Genomic DNA, 15,061 nt, shown 5'->3' with positions numbered 1-15,061 from the left:
CTAGATTAGTACTGCACCTTTAATCAACTCTGGACATATTTAGCTTGAGCTAAATCCTCTAGCTTGAGCTAAATCTTCTTGTGATCCAATTAAGTTTTTGCTTTCTTTCTTTCAATACCAGCTTGCATACATTCTTTCAATGCTTCATATTCATCCACAATTTACATAAAAATTGAGATTAAATTTCTTCATTTGTTTCTTGGTTCAAAATATATAAGCAGATTCAATAATTCTCAGATTAGGGTATTTTTTTTACATTATGCAACAATTAAGTTCCAAAGTGTTAAATTTTTTCAATCATAAAAACTACACATTGACACTTATTAGTTAATAGGTTATTTAAGCTTGTAAATGTGGAACAAAATAGCAACTCGACGAGTCTTTACTATGTCCCATACATTTCAAAAATTCCTGTCACCAAATATGTACATTTCACATTTTTCTGGGAGAAAACAATATAGCCTACCTGCATATATTACTTCTAGCTGAAAAATAAGCGACTAGAATACAGTTCAAAGTGTTCCAAGATTTCGAAGTACAGTCATGCGTACGACAAATAAGTAGGTGAATAATGATACATTCTAAAATCTCCAAGCAATGAAGCTTATCTAGGATCCATTTCGCTAATGGAAACATCGTTGATAGACATTAGTAATGATTTTGTCATAGACTGATCAAATTGCTGCCCTTTTGGCATGGTTGCATCTGTTCCACTGTGGATGAAAAATGCAGGCCGCTTAGGAGTTGGTAGAGTAACACTGTTACTAGCTAGCATAAGAACTATTGTTGCCATTGTAGGTCTGTATTCGGGATCTTCTTGGACACAGAGCAGACCAATATGGATGCTTCTGATGATTTTAATCTCATTGTAGGATTCTCTTAACATGGGGTCCATCAGTTCCAAGGGTGTTCCATCCTTCCAAAGTAGCCACGCCTGCAAAAAAGTTACATCAAGTATTTGTTTTTCACTAGAATACTCCATTTGAATGAATTAGCCCAAGGAAGCTAAATATCTGCTCTACTTACATAGCTCAGTAGATCCTCAGCACCATCTGTTTGATAGAAAGAGCTGTTCTTCTTGCCGCTTATGATCTCCATAAGGAGGACTCCAAAACTGTACACATCAGACTTAACAGAGAACTCTCCTTGCATTGCATATTCTGGAGCCATATAACCACTGTATATGTATAGAATATGGATTGAATAACCAACACAATCGTCAGCACAGAAAACAAAAGACAGAAATCTGGTCCAGTAAGGAAGATAGAAATCTGTACTTACTATGTCCCTACAATTCTGTCGGTGTTTCCTTGAGTTTGATCAACTCCAAATATTCTGAGATTTTTGGATTCATATCACTGTCTAACAATATATTACTTGCTTTAAGATCTCTATGTATAATTCTAAGTCTAGAATCTTCGTGAAGATATTGAATGCCTCGAGCAGTCCCTTGAATAATCTTGTAACGTCTCATCCAATCCAACTCACTTTGCTTTTCAGGGTCTACAAATTGGCCAAAGAGTGTCAAATAAAAGTGAAGTAATCTAGAAGCAACATTGCAACACTTTGAATGTGAAGTGAAGTTTATTGTGGTCGCCTATTAGTGAAGATGCCAAAAAGGAAAACACTGGAAGAGAAAAAAAAGCTAGCATATAAAGTATAACATAGTTCAGAAGGATTGTGAGATCCTACCAAAGAGAGTGTAGTCGAGACTTTTGTTGGGAACATATTCATAAACAAGTATCTTCTCTTCTCCTTGCAAGCAAAACCGGAGAAGCCTCACCAAGTTTCTATGTTGGAGCTTGGCAACCACCACCACTTCATTCTTAAATTCTTCTCCACCTTGCCCAGAGCTTTTCGAGAGTCTCTTGGCAGCTATTTCTTGTCCACTCGGAAGAGTGCCCTGAAATTTTCCAAATATAACTGAATTACACATCCGAGAATCGATCTAACAAAAAAAGTAGGCTAGTTTCTTACCTTGAAAACCTCACCAAATCCACCCTCCCCCAGCTTGTTGTCCGCTGAGAAACTGTTTGTGGCGGCTTCAATCGTGCCGAAACCGAATTGCAAGGATTCCACAGTAGAGATGCCATCTACGTCTAGAAACCCAAAACAAACGCGTAAGATGAAATCATTCATTTGAAAAAAGAGAGGAAAAAATGAGTATCTTTTTCGTGGATCCTTACTTTTTCCTTCCTTTACAGAACCCCGCTTCTTCCTGGCTCTTCTACTCAAGAAACAAATTCCCACTACACATAGAAGCACGGCGACCGAAATTGGAACCACAATCGCAACAATGGTCCCAGCTGAGATCCCACCGCCTCCTGCATCCATCCCAATCCCAAACATCAGAACAATGTTATCCCTGGAATCCCCTGTTGGGGTTGCCTTTTCCTATTCAAACACAACCAGAGAATATGCACTTTTGGGAGATGACTTCACAGCTAATGATGCTTACACTTTTCTGCACGTTCCTCACATCTACATCATATAGAACAAGGCAGATGAAGGTTTGGTTCGTCCATTCTGCAGTTTAGGATTTGTTCATTCTGCATGTGAAGGTTCTGATAATTGGTTCTGCCGGTGTTCTAGACTCATTGCAGAATCGGTTCAGTATCATCTCAGATTCAATGCATCATATGCTCTTTGGCAATTGAGATATGCTGGGTCAGTTCCTAGTTGGTTAATAACTGCTTGAAGTGCTAAGTTTGAGCCAATTCTGGCTGTTGGTTTGCTGTTTTCTGGTTATCTAGCTGCAGTATGATGCAGTTTCTAGTTCTGCAGCAATAGTTAGGGAAGTGCTGCTTATGTTGTCTGATTGCTCTAGCATTACAGCTGCTTTTGAAGCATCACAGATGCTTCTGGTTCTTGCTGTAATTTTGGTATGGTCTTGTGTATACGTGGAAGGAATGTATTACAAACATTAGCCTACATTGAGGACTTCATGTTACTTGTATACGTTCCCTTTATTTATTTATTTATTCTATGCTTTTGTTATAAACTTTAAATTTTGATCAGAGAAGAACAGTATTAATAGTGAGAGAGTGTTGCAATTGAAGTGTGAAGATTATACCTTGGGAATTAGCGGAAGTAAGAGGAAGTAGGGGCGGTGAGGGTGAAGGTGAAGGCGTGGGTGTGGCCTGGCGGTAGAAAGGGTAGAGTTCGTATCTAACATTGCAGCTAGGATAGAGAACCCTTCCTCCCTTCTTTCCATCACAGCACCAAGGAAGGTCTCCAATCACACGACTGAGACAACTTCTGCAGTCTCGCGGGGACAGATCGGGTGTGCACTGAGCCAAACAGTACAGAGACTGAAACCCAGAAATGGTTGTCTGCTTCGTCGCGTATTTCTTCACACCCATGGGAAAGTTGGCAGCCTCATCCGCGGTTGTGTTCATGGTTAAGAAAAGCCGGTTCATGAAGGTTTCTTGGTTGGATATGTTGCCGGTGTTGTATAGTGCGAGACGCGGCCGAGTGGCCACCGTGGAGAAGAAAGAGAGGTTGGAGTAGCGAACCGTGCACTCGTCGTACCATATGACGGCTTGTTTGGCCAGAGAGCACTCCGAGCGGAGACGTCGCGTTGCGTTCAACACGCACTGGTGACAAAGGGTAGAGGGCACGTCTCCCCTGCACATGAACAGTCCGTACACCCTGTCGGAGGAGGATGTTCCGACAGTGTTGTTGGAGAATTCTGTGGAGGCGTTGGAAGATAGGGAAGTGAGGAGGGTGCCGAGGTTTAGTTGGTAGGCACTGTTGGCGGTGGTGTTGCCGCCTGAACAGCTACGATACAGGTAGACGGGGTCGGAGTTCTGGTCTTGTGCTTTGCATGTGTTCAAGTGAAGGAAGCTGAGAATGAACAACAGCAGCATAAGCTTTAGGGAAGCCATGGATACGTGTTTAACCATCCCAGCACTCATCTTCTTTCTCGTCCTATTTACCATTTATTTCACTCACATCATTTTGCTCATATTCTGTCACTTTCTTTTGTACCATGTTTCTTACAGCGTGTGCAAACAAGTATTAAAAACGTAAAAGTGAAATTCATATTATCCATGAATTAGAAATTTGGATGTTAATGATACATGAAGCATGGCAAGTCAATAAAGCAAGTCAAGCAAAGATATTATTTTTCTGATTTAGTGTGAATGTGAGATAAGGAAGAAAGGTCCAACACGTTTGATGGAAAATATGAATTATGGTTGTCGAAAATAAATGAGCGATGACCCAAAGTCTCTGCGAGGATGCGTTGGTGTGGGGACTGCGATGAAAGGAACACTTGTTCATACACAAGTCAAGAAGTTGATAAACAGAATACTGTTGTTAAGCATCAGAAGATGAAACATGACATGACAAGTAGACCAAATTTCCCGTGTTGTTGGGTTAAATACAAAAGTGGGAAATCAGCGAGGTAAAATATCAGAAAATACAATCTCATTATCTGAAGGATTGGTTGTTGTAGATGGATCGAGATGAAGCACCTTACTCAAAGCAAAAGCGGGTTGTTTTGGTTGGGGAAGACCCATTGACTCACTTCCCAGGAGAAGCATCACAGTTGACATGGTGGGCCTATGTTCTGGATTTTCCTGCACGCAAAGAAGTCCAATGTGAATGCATCTTTCAACTTCAGTTGCAGGGCATGTTTCCAACACCACTGAATCCACAAACTCCAATGCTTTTCCTTCATTCCACACTCGCCATGCCTGCAAACAAAACAGAATTACATGTTTGTTCCAACCATTAATGTAAGTTACCACGAAAGTGTTTCACTTACATATGCCAGCAGTGTCGGGGCAAGTTCAGTTTGGTAAAAACCATTGCTTCTTTTTCCGCTGATGATTTCAAGCAAGACAACGCCAAAGCTGAACACATCGGATTTCACACTGAACAATCCTTCCATTGCATACTCTGGAGCCATATATCCACTGTTTTGTACATCAACATCGCGTTTGGGTTCATAGTTCAGTTCATGGAAAACAATCTTCAATCAAATATAGATTTTGTAGCATTTTTTTTCTTTTTAATGCTATGATTTTGGAAATAGCAGAAGAGGGGGTGATTCAATTAAGTTTCTAAAATATTAGTACAAATACAACAAATATAGATATGAAATTGACTTACTATGTTCCCACCACTCTTTTGGTGTTTGCAGCATTCTGGTTCTGAGAAAATATTCTGGCCATTCCAAAATCTGATATTTTGGCCAATAGTTCGTGATCTAACAAGACATTGTTGGGCTTTAAGTCTCTGTGAATGATCTTAAGGCGTGACTCCTCGTGGAGATAAAGCAGTCCTCTGGCTATGCCATTGATAATACCATTGTACGTCTTCCAATCAAGTTTTGAACGTTTTTCTGGATCTTAATAGTAAAGAACATGAGTCAGTCAAATGTTTCTTACTGTAACACAAAACCAATCAGCCACACATGTAGCAGGTGTATGAATCTAAACATGAGCAAAAGAACAAACCAAAGATAAGTTGATCAAGGCTTTTGTTTGACATGAATTCATATATGAGTAACTTTTCTTCTCCCTCCATGGCACAACCTAACAGCCTCACCAAATTCTTGTGTTGAAGTTTGGCAATCAACACAACTTCATTTTTAAATTCCTCTATGCCTTGCCAAGATTTCCTCGACAATCTTTTAACTGCTATTTCTTTACCATCTGGTAGAACACCCTGCAATTTTGATTCCAAAACCAAACACAATGAGAGGACTATCAACCATGCATGCCCTACAAATGAAAAATGATACTCTTACAACCTTTAGAGTTATATATAAATAGAGTTTTAGTGGTTTATGTATGTGACCTTGTACACTGCACCAAACCCTCCTTGTCCCAGCTTATTTGTATCAGAAAAGTCATCAGTAGCAACCTTAATGGAAGCTAAAGTCATGAACAACACTTCTTCAGAACTAATCAAGTCACCTTCTCGTGTGAGTGCTACATGCTTAGGTGTAGTCAGCTCTTCTAATAGCGTTCTTTCACTAATTTCTTCATCTGTTACAATTCACAAGTAAAAACGAAGCAATCAGAGTTCAAGCTGATTCTTAAATGGTTTTGTGATAGTTAAGAAAGGCCGTTTCTTCCTGCACCCTAACAAATGTATTCCTGCACCCATCATTTTAAAAATGACTTTTGGATTGCTTTTTTTTAAAATATTTTCCAGAAGACATTTTATTAATTTTGGATTTATCAATGAAATAAAAAAAATATGTTCTGAACAAGATATTTTGGAATGACTTTTTGTCTTTCTGATTTCTTGTTCTGAAAACACTCTTTGCTTACAAAACTCATATTCCAAAAACACTTTTTATTTACCAAACATCTATTATGGAATGGGCAATTTCGTTTCATATATAATAATTTATGTTGATTGTTGTTATTCGAATTTGAGATGTCAAACAGCATAGTGGAATCTAACATGAAAGTTTTTAAAAAAAAAAAAAAAAAAAAAATCTATTATGGAATCAACCAAAAACTCTGAAAAGGTAATTTCGATATTTTAAAGAATGTAGGGTGCACGAAGAAAGTCCTAACAAATTACACTTAGAAGGTACCTTTGTCTCTATTTGTCTTTCCTCGTAAGCATGCAATGCCCAACCCAATAAGAAGTGCTAATAAAAAAATCGACCCAAATATAATCAGCACAAACATCCAGGACTTCCATTTCCTTCCTTGTAAATTGAAAAAAAGTCCCTGTCAGTGCCTTTTTCACTGGATAGATGAAATCACACGATGCAACAATCTTCACCAATTATAATTAACTTAAATATTAATCTTGAAAAAACTTATTAGTTTTCACTTTCATAATTTTTTTTTGAATAATTCATGTCATTACTCAGCAATAACACAAGATGCATCTTATTATATATTCTAATAACTATTTGATATGACATTTTTTTACAGTACTATTTGATGTATCATGTGCGATTATATGCTATTGATCACATATCTAAATCTGTTTGAATACTAAGAACTCCAAAGAACGGTCACAAAATAAAAGTGAAATAAGTATGAATATAGAACATTATGTGACAAACAACGTGATGCTTTGCTCATTTGTGAAAAAGTTTTTAACTATAAATGTCACATCACCATTGATAATAACCATTTCTATTTTTTTTTTTATAATTTATAAGAATCAAAGCTAAAAAACGAAAGAATTAATCGAGATGATTTTGCAAGTGCATACAGAAGTAAGCAAAGCAATGAAACTGAATACTAGAATTGAACAATTTTCTGTGCAGTGAGCACAAGTTCTTTTTGAGAGATTCAAGAACCATACCTGTGGAAGTTGGGTAAACCAAGAGATATGCAGAAGAAGCATTGAAGAACTGAGACAATTGGAACCTGATATTGCAAGTACGACTAAGAATAATCCCACCTTCTCTGTGGGAGCAGCATGTAGTGATTTCTGTGAAGGCAGAACTCAAACAACTACTGCAGCCTTCGAGGGACATGTCCCTCGTACATTGGACCAACCCATAAATTGTCTTCTTCCCAGGATACTCAATTTCACCAGCCGCAAACATGTTCCTGACAAGATTGAAAGCAGCCTCGGATGAGAGATTGTTCATTAGAAAAGTCAAGTATTCCCTGAATCGAACAGGATCAGAGACATTCTTCTCCTCATCGTTCTGCTTCGGATACTTTCCAGTATAAGCCACCACATCAAAGCTCTGAAAGGAGTAGCGCACTTGGCAAAGGTTGAACCATATCATTGCATTTTCACTCCTGCAACTGTTCATTATCTCCTGGCTTGCTTTCTCAATGCATTCTCTGCAAACTGTGGAGTTGGTGATGTCCCCTCTGCACAGCGATTGTCCATACACCCTGTTTGGCTCTTGTCCTCTAGACGTGGTGTAGAAACCAGCCGTTGAAGCGTTGGTGGAGGAAAGCAACCCCAGAACAAGGTTGAGGTTGTCATGGAATGAACTGTTGAGGTTGTACAGAGGGAATTCACTGGAACTAGGACAGTAAATATCAAGAGGGTCTTCTCCAGAAACCCGATTGGGAGACGAGGTAAGTAGAAATACGATGAACAAAAGCAGAGCTGAAGGTGTGTGTTTGAGCATGGTCATGGATCACCTTTTGCACAAAAGACAACACACACAAACATGTTAACAGCAGGTTGATTAAGATTGATGAAGATTCAGCTCTCCCAAAAGGGTTAGAATTTTGGTTGTCGAAATGGGAAATGAATGGAAGTAATGATGAGCAATTAAGGCTATTGATAATAATACAATAATGATGGTTTTATGAAATGAAGTGGGAGATCATTCAAATGTTTAAAAATCTGATTATTATTGAGAGACTTTCTCTTTCGTTCAAATTGATTTCCTCTTATATGATTGTTTTTTTTATTCAAATTTGTGTTTTAAACTTATGATTTACCTAAATTCGATTTAGCGTGTTGATTATTGGTTTTGGAATCTCTTATTTTAAAATATTTTGGATGACAATTTAGCTTTGATTTTAACCTGTTGATTATGTTTTGGAATCTCTTATTTTAAAATATTTTGGATGAGTAGTTTGATTAGGATTTTATTCACTGATTATTTTAGTAAATTTAGAAGGATTTGATCACTTCTAAAATATTTATATTTATTTAATTTTTATTGTTGATAATATAAACTGGATCACAAGTAAATGGTATTAATTGTTATTTTTTTCATCCTCTTGATGTCATGCTTATTCTTCATTACTTGTGCTAGTTTTTCTGTATATTTTTTTCTTCTCTAATTAATTAATTTAATAAAATAGTCAACAATTTATATTTTATGCTTAGGTTTCAGTCTCACTCAAGGGACGGCATAATCCATCGTTAAGAACATTTCTTAACCTTTGCCTGGAAGTCCATTTTAATGATATATTAAAATTGAAATTGCTATTTATTTTAATGACAGTATGAATCTGCTAGTTAGCACCACTACTTAAAATAATTGAGCCTACTTAAAAAAACAATTATATATTTTTTAATATTTATACTTATTTTATTCATACTAGAGCATAAGCATACGTTACTATTACTATCTTACTAATGATGTCTTTAAAACGAGTTCTCACGGATTTCGAACTTCAAATTCAATTTATGGTTGTTCCTACACATGTTTAACTTAAATTTAGAATAGTAATAATATTTTTTAACAAATATCTTTCCACGAATAAATTCAACTTTGTAGGAATACCATTTTTGTCATTTTGGGAGGCTATTGTTTGAAAAGTTTGGGTAAAACGTTTTCCAAATCATAAAGTTTTATGTTTCTTATTAGAAGTTAAAAACTTATTATTTCTCAATACCTTCAAAGCATAAACAATATTTTTTGAGAAGTATAATAACACTCTCCAATATATAATAGTCAACATGCAATATCAGTTAGTCTCGATTTTATGATCACTAAGCAAAGTATAGTATAACTTGAAGATATACCATAGTTGATTCATACTATTGTAATTATTGTAATGAAATATTTTTTTATATTGATTTTTTTCTCTAAGTTTTAATGAGACACATTATTTAATAAAATATCTTTTCGGATCATTTTTTATAAGTCTTTTGAGAGTAAGTGATTATCATAGTAATCCAAAGTCATTTGAAAATAAGTTATCATCACATTGAATTACATTAGTATGAACTCGTTTAAAAATAAGCGATCATCATTTAATCCAAAGTTGTTTGAAAATAAATAACATCGAATCATAATACGAAAACGACCATCAAAATAATCTCAAGTTGTTTGAAAATAAATGACTATCACATAAGATCAAAGTAGTACAAGAAGACTTACAAGTAGTTTGAAAATAAACAACCATCTCATATGCTGAATATTTTAAAACACTCGTGATGAAGTAATTTGATAGATATTTAAACACCTATTTGCTAAATAAGATTGCGAATTGAAAAGTCATGCTAAAATATAAGACAATCCAAACATTTCAAACACATCACATTAAACAATGAGACTCACATATCATATTTTAGGACAACGTGATAAAAAAATAGAAAAAACATTAGTCAAAAGATGAAAAATTTCAAAAGGGTAAAAAACTCATCATTAATACTAAAAATATCTCATTGATGCACATTAAAAAAAATATAGTATTATAATACATATCATATTTACTAATAACTCAAACCTACGAGGAAACAACCTCAAAATATGGTTGTGAAAATATAACATCAAAACTAGTTTTTTAAAGTTTAATACTAAAACTCATCACATGCATCTCATTCATAATGTAAAATCAAATCAAATCAGTTCTACGTATAATATATATATATATATATATAATTATAATTATAATTAATTTAATAACAAATATTCAATTATCAATCATATTTTTAGAACATTTTTACTAAAACTAGTGTATGATAAATACCTACTCAATTATCTTTTTTACTTTTATAATTATATTTGGTATAAATTCTTACTAATTTAAACATTTGAGAATCTTTTCTAAACAAAATTTCGGTTAAACTTCATCAACAACTCGAAAATAAATCATTAAAAATATAAACTAGACTTTTTAAAGATACTACTTTTTCCATCTAGGAAAGAGATTTTCCTTAACAAGTATTATATTTTATAAGAAAACATTTTAGTTTTGAATCTTGAGTTAATGGATAGCAAAAGTCAAATTTTTTTAATAATCGGAGTTGGAGAAATTTGCAGAACTTGTAGTTATCCATTGTGGAATTTTTGTTTAAAAACCTCCACACTCTGACGTATCTCCTCTGAATTAGCACGATATTAATACGTTTGTAAAATCTCAACATGGCATTATTCCAAACAATGTTTATGGCATGCTATCCTGTAATTTCACAAAGAACTAATAATTTCAAATTGGGGTGATAAGCACAAAATAAATAAAAAATAATTAACTTTTATGACTACAACACTATAATAACACTTTTATTTTTTTAAGAAACCATAATAATAATAATAACACTTCTTACTGGTTTTTATTTCTTTCTATCTCTCCTTTTATTATATCTCATCATCAGTATATTTTCAATTAATTGTTTCTGTTTTATCTACATTTTAGGTTTGTTTATCCCTCAACTTCCACTACAAGAAAATAATTCAATAATAACTAAATTTAAAAACAAAAATAATTACTCTCATTCATTAAATTGGATATTATTTTAGAAACTAAAAAATTATTGGTATCTAAAGTTATTTTTACTATTAATAAAAATTTATAAAATAGTTTCTAAATTGGCATATAAATTAACTAGTATTATTATAAATTCTAAATGAACATAGAGACTAATTTAAAATTTAAAGTGATTGGTAACTAAAATCTTAATAACTACTGATTAAATATCAATTTAAAAACTATTTATAATTTTTTATTAATATTAAAAAATTACATTTAAATATTAATAATTAGTTTAATTAATAAAATGATCTTTAATTTAGTAAAATAACAACTAATTATTTTAGTTTTTATTTAGTAATTTTATAGGGTTAATGTTTTTCTCCAAACTATACATAATTATTAGAAAAGTATGTCTTGTGAATAATTAGGTTCACTATATTCACATATAAAAAATAGGAATTAACATATTATATATATATATATGTGTGTTACATTACATGTAAAAAGCTCCTAAAAGTATGGAACTTACATTGGTGATCTTGATCCATAGTCCATTAGTAGAGTGAACAGAAGAAGGAGGTTTTACTGGGGCAATATATCTGACATGGTTAAGAAATTGAGTGAGCATTCCTGGGAATCTGGGTCATTAGAATTGAATCTTCCTACAGAGAAAGGTGGTTTTTCTGGATGGGCAAGTGTAGCTGTTTCATTCTTCAGCATCATCACAACAGAAGACATGGTTGGCCTATCATATGCATCCTCTTGAACACATAGCAGTCCAATCTGCATGTATCTCAGAAACTCATCTCCAGGGCATGAATCACACAACAATGGATCACTTAGTTCTATCACCTTTCCCTCATTCCACACACTCCACGCCTGCAATGCAAATTCACAACAACTAATTCAACAAATAATACTCATATAAGGATTGGATCACTCCTGAAATGATTCATATTAATTCTTAGTAACAAGTTCAGAATCTCACACATAGTCACATACATATGATAGAAGGCTAGAAGTGGTTTTAGAGTGATAGCAACCCGCGTTACGTTTCCCTGTAATGATCTCAAGCAATAGCACACCAAACCCAAACACATCAGATTTTATGGAATATAGTCCCGCCATTGCATACTCTGGAGCCATGTACCCACTGCAATTTCCAAATTCAACTGTTGTTAAGCAAGTGATTATACATAAAGGAGAAACGTTGATGCTGGAAAAAGTTTCTTACTATGTGCCAACTATTGTAGCAGTGTTAGCTTCACCTTCATTTCCTGAAAATATCCTTGCCATTCCAAAGTCTGAGATCTTTGCGTTCATGTCATGGTCCAACAACACATTACTTGCTTTTAGGTCTCTATGAATCACTTTCAGTCGAGAATCTTCGTGAAGATAAAGTATCCCCCTTGCTATTCCATTTATGATATTCAGGCGTTTGCTCCAATCTAGTCGTGCACGTTTCTTTGGATCTATCCATGTTCCAACCATCCAATCAAAATGTAAATATGCAGTAAAATGAATGCTACAATACAATCAATCATTTTCTATTTTGTGGTTTGCACATTCTGAAGTATGTTTGTATATCAGGTGTTAGACAAGTTGATTTTCACTATAGTCTGTATGAGAATTAAGACATTCTTTAAGTATTGTATAAGGATTAGAATAGACGTAAAATTGTTTTATTTTATTTTATTTATTTTTTACTGATAAGAAAAAAGTCTACTATAATTGCTTTGCTTCTCCTTGGAAAGAGGGAACAAAATATACTTACCAAAGAGTACGACATCAAGACTACCATTGGGTAAAAACTCATACACAAGAAGCTTCTCCTCTCCATCTACACAAAATCCAAGAAGCTTTACAAGATTTTTGTGTTGAAGTTTCATTATCAGAAGAACCTCGTTTATGAATTCCTCTGAGCCTTGTTCTGAGCAAGCTGACAACCTCTTCACTGCTACTTCTTGGCCATCACAAAGTTTCCCCTAACAAAAAACATAAAAAGATCTGTCTGAATTTTTCTATGATAGATTTAATATTCAAGCTTGAAGGAATGAACATTGTATCACCTTGAATTCTATTTACCTTGTAAACAGGGCCAAATCCCCCTTGTCCAAGCTTATTCAAATCAGAAAAGTTATTGGTAGCCACTCGAAGAGATCTAAGACTGATCTTATGATTGTCTATTTCATTCTTACCTAAAGACAATAACCAAATGAGTTATGAGATGAAAACTCATTTGTGTGTTGTTTTTTGCTTATAAAAGAAAAGAAAACAATTTACAAGCTCAACATACTTTCGTATTACAACTTACCATGTCGATGTCTTTTATTCCTGACAAGGTACAATCCGAAAATGAAAAATACCATGATCAAGCCTACCACAACTGTAATTCCTGCAATCATCCATATTTTGCTTGATTTATCTGCATAAAGAATCAATCCAATGCTGATTTAATTTGCTACAGTTTATAATAGAGTAATGATATATTCACAACTCACATTTTTTTATACAATTGTTATATCTAAACTCATCACATCAAACAGGTTTGTAAAACATTATTTCCCTTCGTAATATGCTTAAGACCAATGTTAAAACTAGAGAGTGACTTGAATTGCTTACTTTTGCTTTCTTTTTTGGCAGTTGAAGAATCTGTTGGTCCTGTTGCACCATCATAGAAGGCATAAAGCTCATACCTTAAATAACAGCTACGGCTCAGAACTCTTCCCCCGATGGAGGCATAGCAACAACTTGGTATATCTCCAATGGCACTTTGTAGGCACCTACTACAATCATCTGCAGTTAAATCTCTGGTGCACTGGACTAAGGCAAATATTGTTTCCTCTTCAAAGGGAACATCCCCAGTAGCATACATGTTAGCAGAAACATCAAAAGATGCTACCTTAGTAAGATTCCTCAGTGTCTCATTCACAGAAGACTCAAACTTCTCTGTCTCTGAAGTATTCTGTACATTGTCCAAGCCAATGTTCCCCGTGACATTTAACATACCCAGGAAATTGTTGTTGGAATAACGCAACTGACATGACTCTTCCCACACAACTGCTTCTTTTGTTTGAGGACACAGTTTGAGAATTTCCTCTGTTACTGTGGTGATGCATTTCTGACAAGATTCATTCGAAATATAATCAAGGCACATGAAGAGGCCATAAACTCTGTCAGGGAAAACCCCATAAGAAGTATTATAGAATTTGGAGTCTGAAGCATTGGAGGATAAAGATGAAAGCAGGTTGTTCAAATTGTTTTCAAAGGAAGTGCCGTTTCCATAGCTGCCGCTTGAAGAACAAATTTTATACGGAGGATCGCCAAATACAACATCCGAAAATAAAGCAAAAGTGCAAAGAAGCAGCAATTGAATGGATTTGGAATGCATTGGAGATCGAATGAGTTCTTCCCTTCTCATTGCCGATGATAATTTAGAAGTTCTTCTGTGCAGTTAAAGAGGTTACAATTTCTCAGAAGCTCCCAAGAAGGTGATTTATTCAAACTCATTCAAGTCAAAATAACTAACGAACGATGTCACAAACCTATGAGAAACCTGAGGTTCAGACATTAATACACGTATCGACTACACTTGTAATACATGTATAATACGTATTTAATTTAAAAAATATTTATTAAATTTATAATAAATTTAACATAATTTTAATATAATTTAAATTTAATTTATATAATATATAGATTTGTGTTTTTATTCTACATTATATCAATTATACCTATCTTCATATTCTTTTTATTCCGTATTATACTCACAAGTTTGGAATTCAAACAAATTATAATTTACAATTCCGGAAAACGCTTCTGCTTGTACGTTGGATTGCAGTATTTGTGTTTGAATATTGTTCTACGTCAGCAAGAAAATTAAGATATTCAGAGTTGACGAAATGAAACCTCAACAACTTTTGTTTTGACCTATGTATAAGATTCAATCAATTTGT

At 34.3% G+C, this 15,061-nt stretch overlaps 2 protein-coding genes and 1 pseudogene across 3 annotated transcripts; all 3 read right to left on the bottom strand.

Annotated features, from left to right (window-relative positions):
- Positions 1-437: 437 nt before the first annotated feature.
- Positions 438-4,049, bottom strand: LOC150028951 (cysteine-rich receptor-like protein kinase 10; annotated as a pseudogene). The gene is made up of 7 exons (XR_016519009.1): positions 3,074-4,049; positions 2,187-2,324; positions 1,978-2,099; positions 1,693-1,903; positions 1,282-1,503; positions 1,027-1,177; positions 438-934 (listed from the first exon to the last, which is right to left on the bottom strand). The product of XR_016519009.1 is annotated as a cysteine-rich receptor-like protein kinase 10 (transcript).
- Positions 4,050-4,299: 250 nt separating this feature from the next.
- Positions 4,300-8,342, bottom strand: LOC137810418 (cysteine-rich receptor-like protein kinase 15). The gene is made up of 7 exons (XM_068611659.2): positions 7,288-8,342; positions 6,560-6,676; positions 5,809-5,999; positions 5,466-5,676; positions 5,119-5,356; positions 4,772-4,922; positions 4,300-4,700 (listed from the first exon to the last, which is right to left on the bottom strand). Exons 1-7 carry the CDS (start codon positions 8,081-8,083, stop codon positions 4,401-4,403), a joined length of 2,004 nt encoding a protein of 667 aa, XP_068467760.1. The 5' UTR covers positions 8,084-8,342; the 3' UTR covers positions 4,300-4,400.
- Positions 8,343-11,519: 3,177 nt separating this feature from the next.
- Positions 11,520-14,638, bottom strand: LOC137810419 (cysteine-rich receptor-like protein kinase 10). Its single transcript, XM_068611660.2, has 7 exons — positions 13,728-14,638; positions 13,420-13,530; positions 13,191-13,303; positions 12,880-13,090; positions 12,340-12,577; positions 12,108-12,258; positions 11,520-11,984 (listed from the first exon to the last, which is right to left on the bottom strand). The coding sequence occupies exons 1-7, from the start codon at positions 14,524-14,526 to the stop codon at positions 11,688-11,690; spliced, it is 1,920 nt and encodes a 639-aa protein (XP_068467761.2). The 5' UTR covers positions 14,527-14,638; the 3' UTR covers positions 11,520-11,687.
- Between the last annotated feature and the right edge of the window lie 423 nt (positions 14,639-15,061).

This window comes from Phaseolus vulgaris, chromosome 2 (assembly GCF_051622355.1).
Source record: "Phaseolus vulgaris cultivar YP4 chromosome 2, ASM5162235v1, whole genome shotgun sequence".
Taxonomy (NCBI): domain Eukaryota; kingdom Viridiplantae; phylum Streptophyta; class Magnoliopsida; order Fabales; family Fabaceae; genus Phaseolus; species Phaseolus vulgaris.
Note: the sequence above shows the minus strand (reverse complement) of the source record. Positions and strands in the feature narration are given on the sequence as shown.

Excerpts from the sequence above, each read along its gene's own strand:
- LOC137810418 (XM_068611659.2), bottom strand. The coding sequence starts at position 8,083 with ATGACCATGCTCAAACACACACCTTCAGCTCTGCTTTTGTTCATCGTA. Across the intron at positions 5,357-5,465 it reads CCTTGATCAACTTATCTTTG|ATCCAGAAAAACGTTCAAAA; the intron begins GTTTGTTCTTTT and ends TTTACTATTAAG. Across the intron at positions 4,923-5,118 it reads AAAAGAGTGGTGGGAACATA|TGGATATATGGCTCCAGAGT; the intron begins GTAAGTCAATTT and ends TGTACAAAACAG.
- LOC137810419 (XM_068611660.2), bottom strand. The coding sequence starts at position 14,526 with ATGAGAAGGGAAGAACTCATTCGATCTCCAATGCATTCCAAATCCATT. Across the intron at positions 13,304-13,419 it reads GAATAAAAGACATCGACATG|GTAAGAATGAAATAGACAAT; the intron begins GTAAGTTGTAAT and ends TATTGTCTTTAG. Across the intron at positions 12,259-12,339 it reads GCTACAATAGTTGGCACATA|TGGGTACATGGCTCCAGAGT; the intron begins GTAAGAAACTTT and ends TGGAAATTGCAG.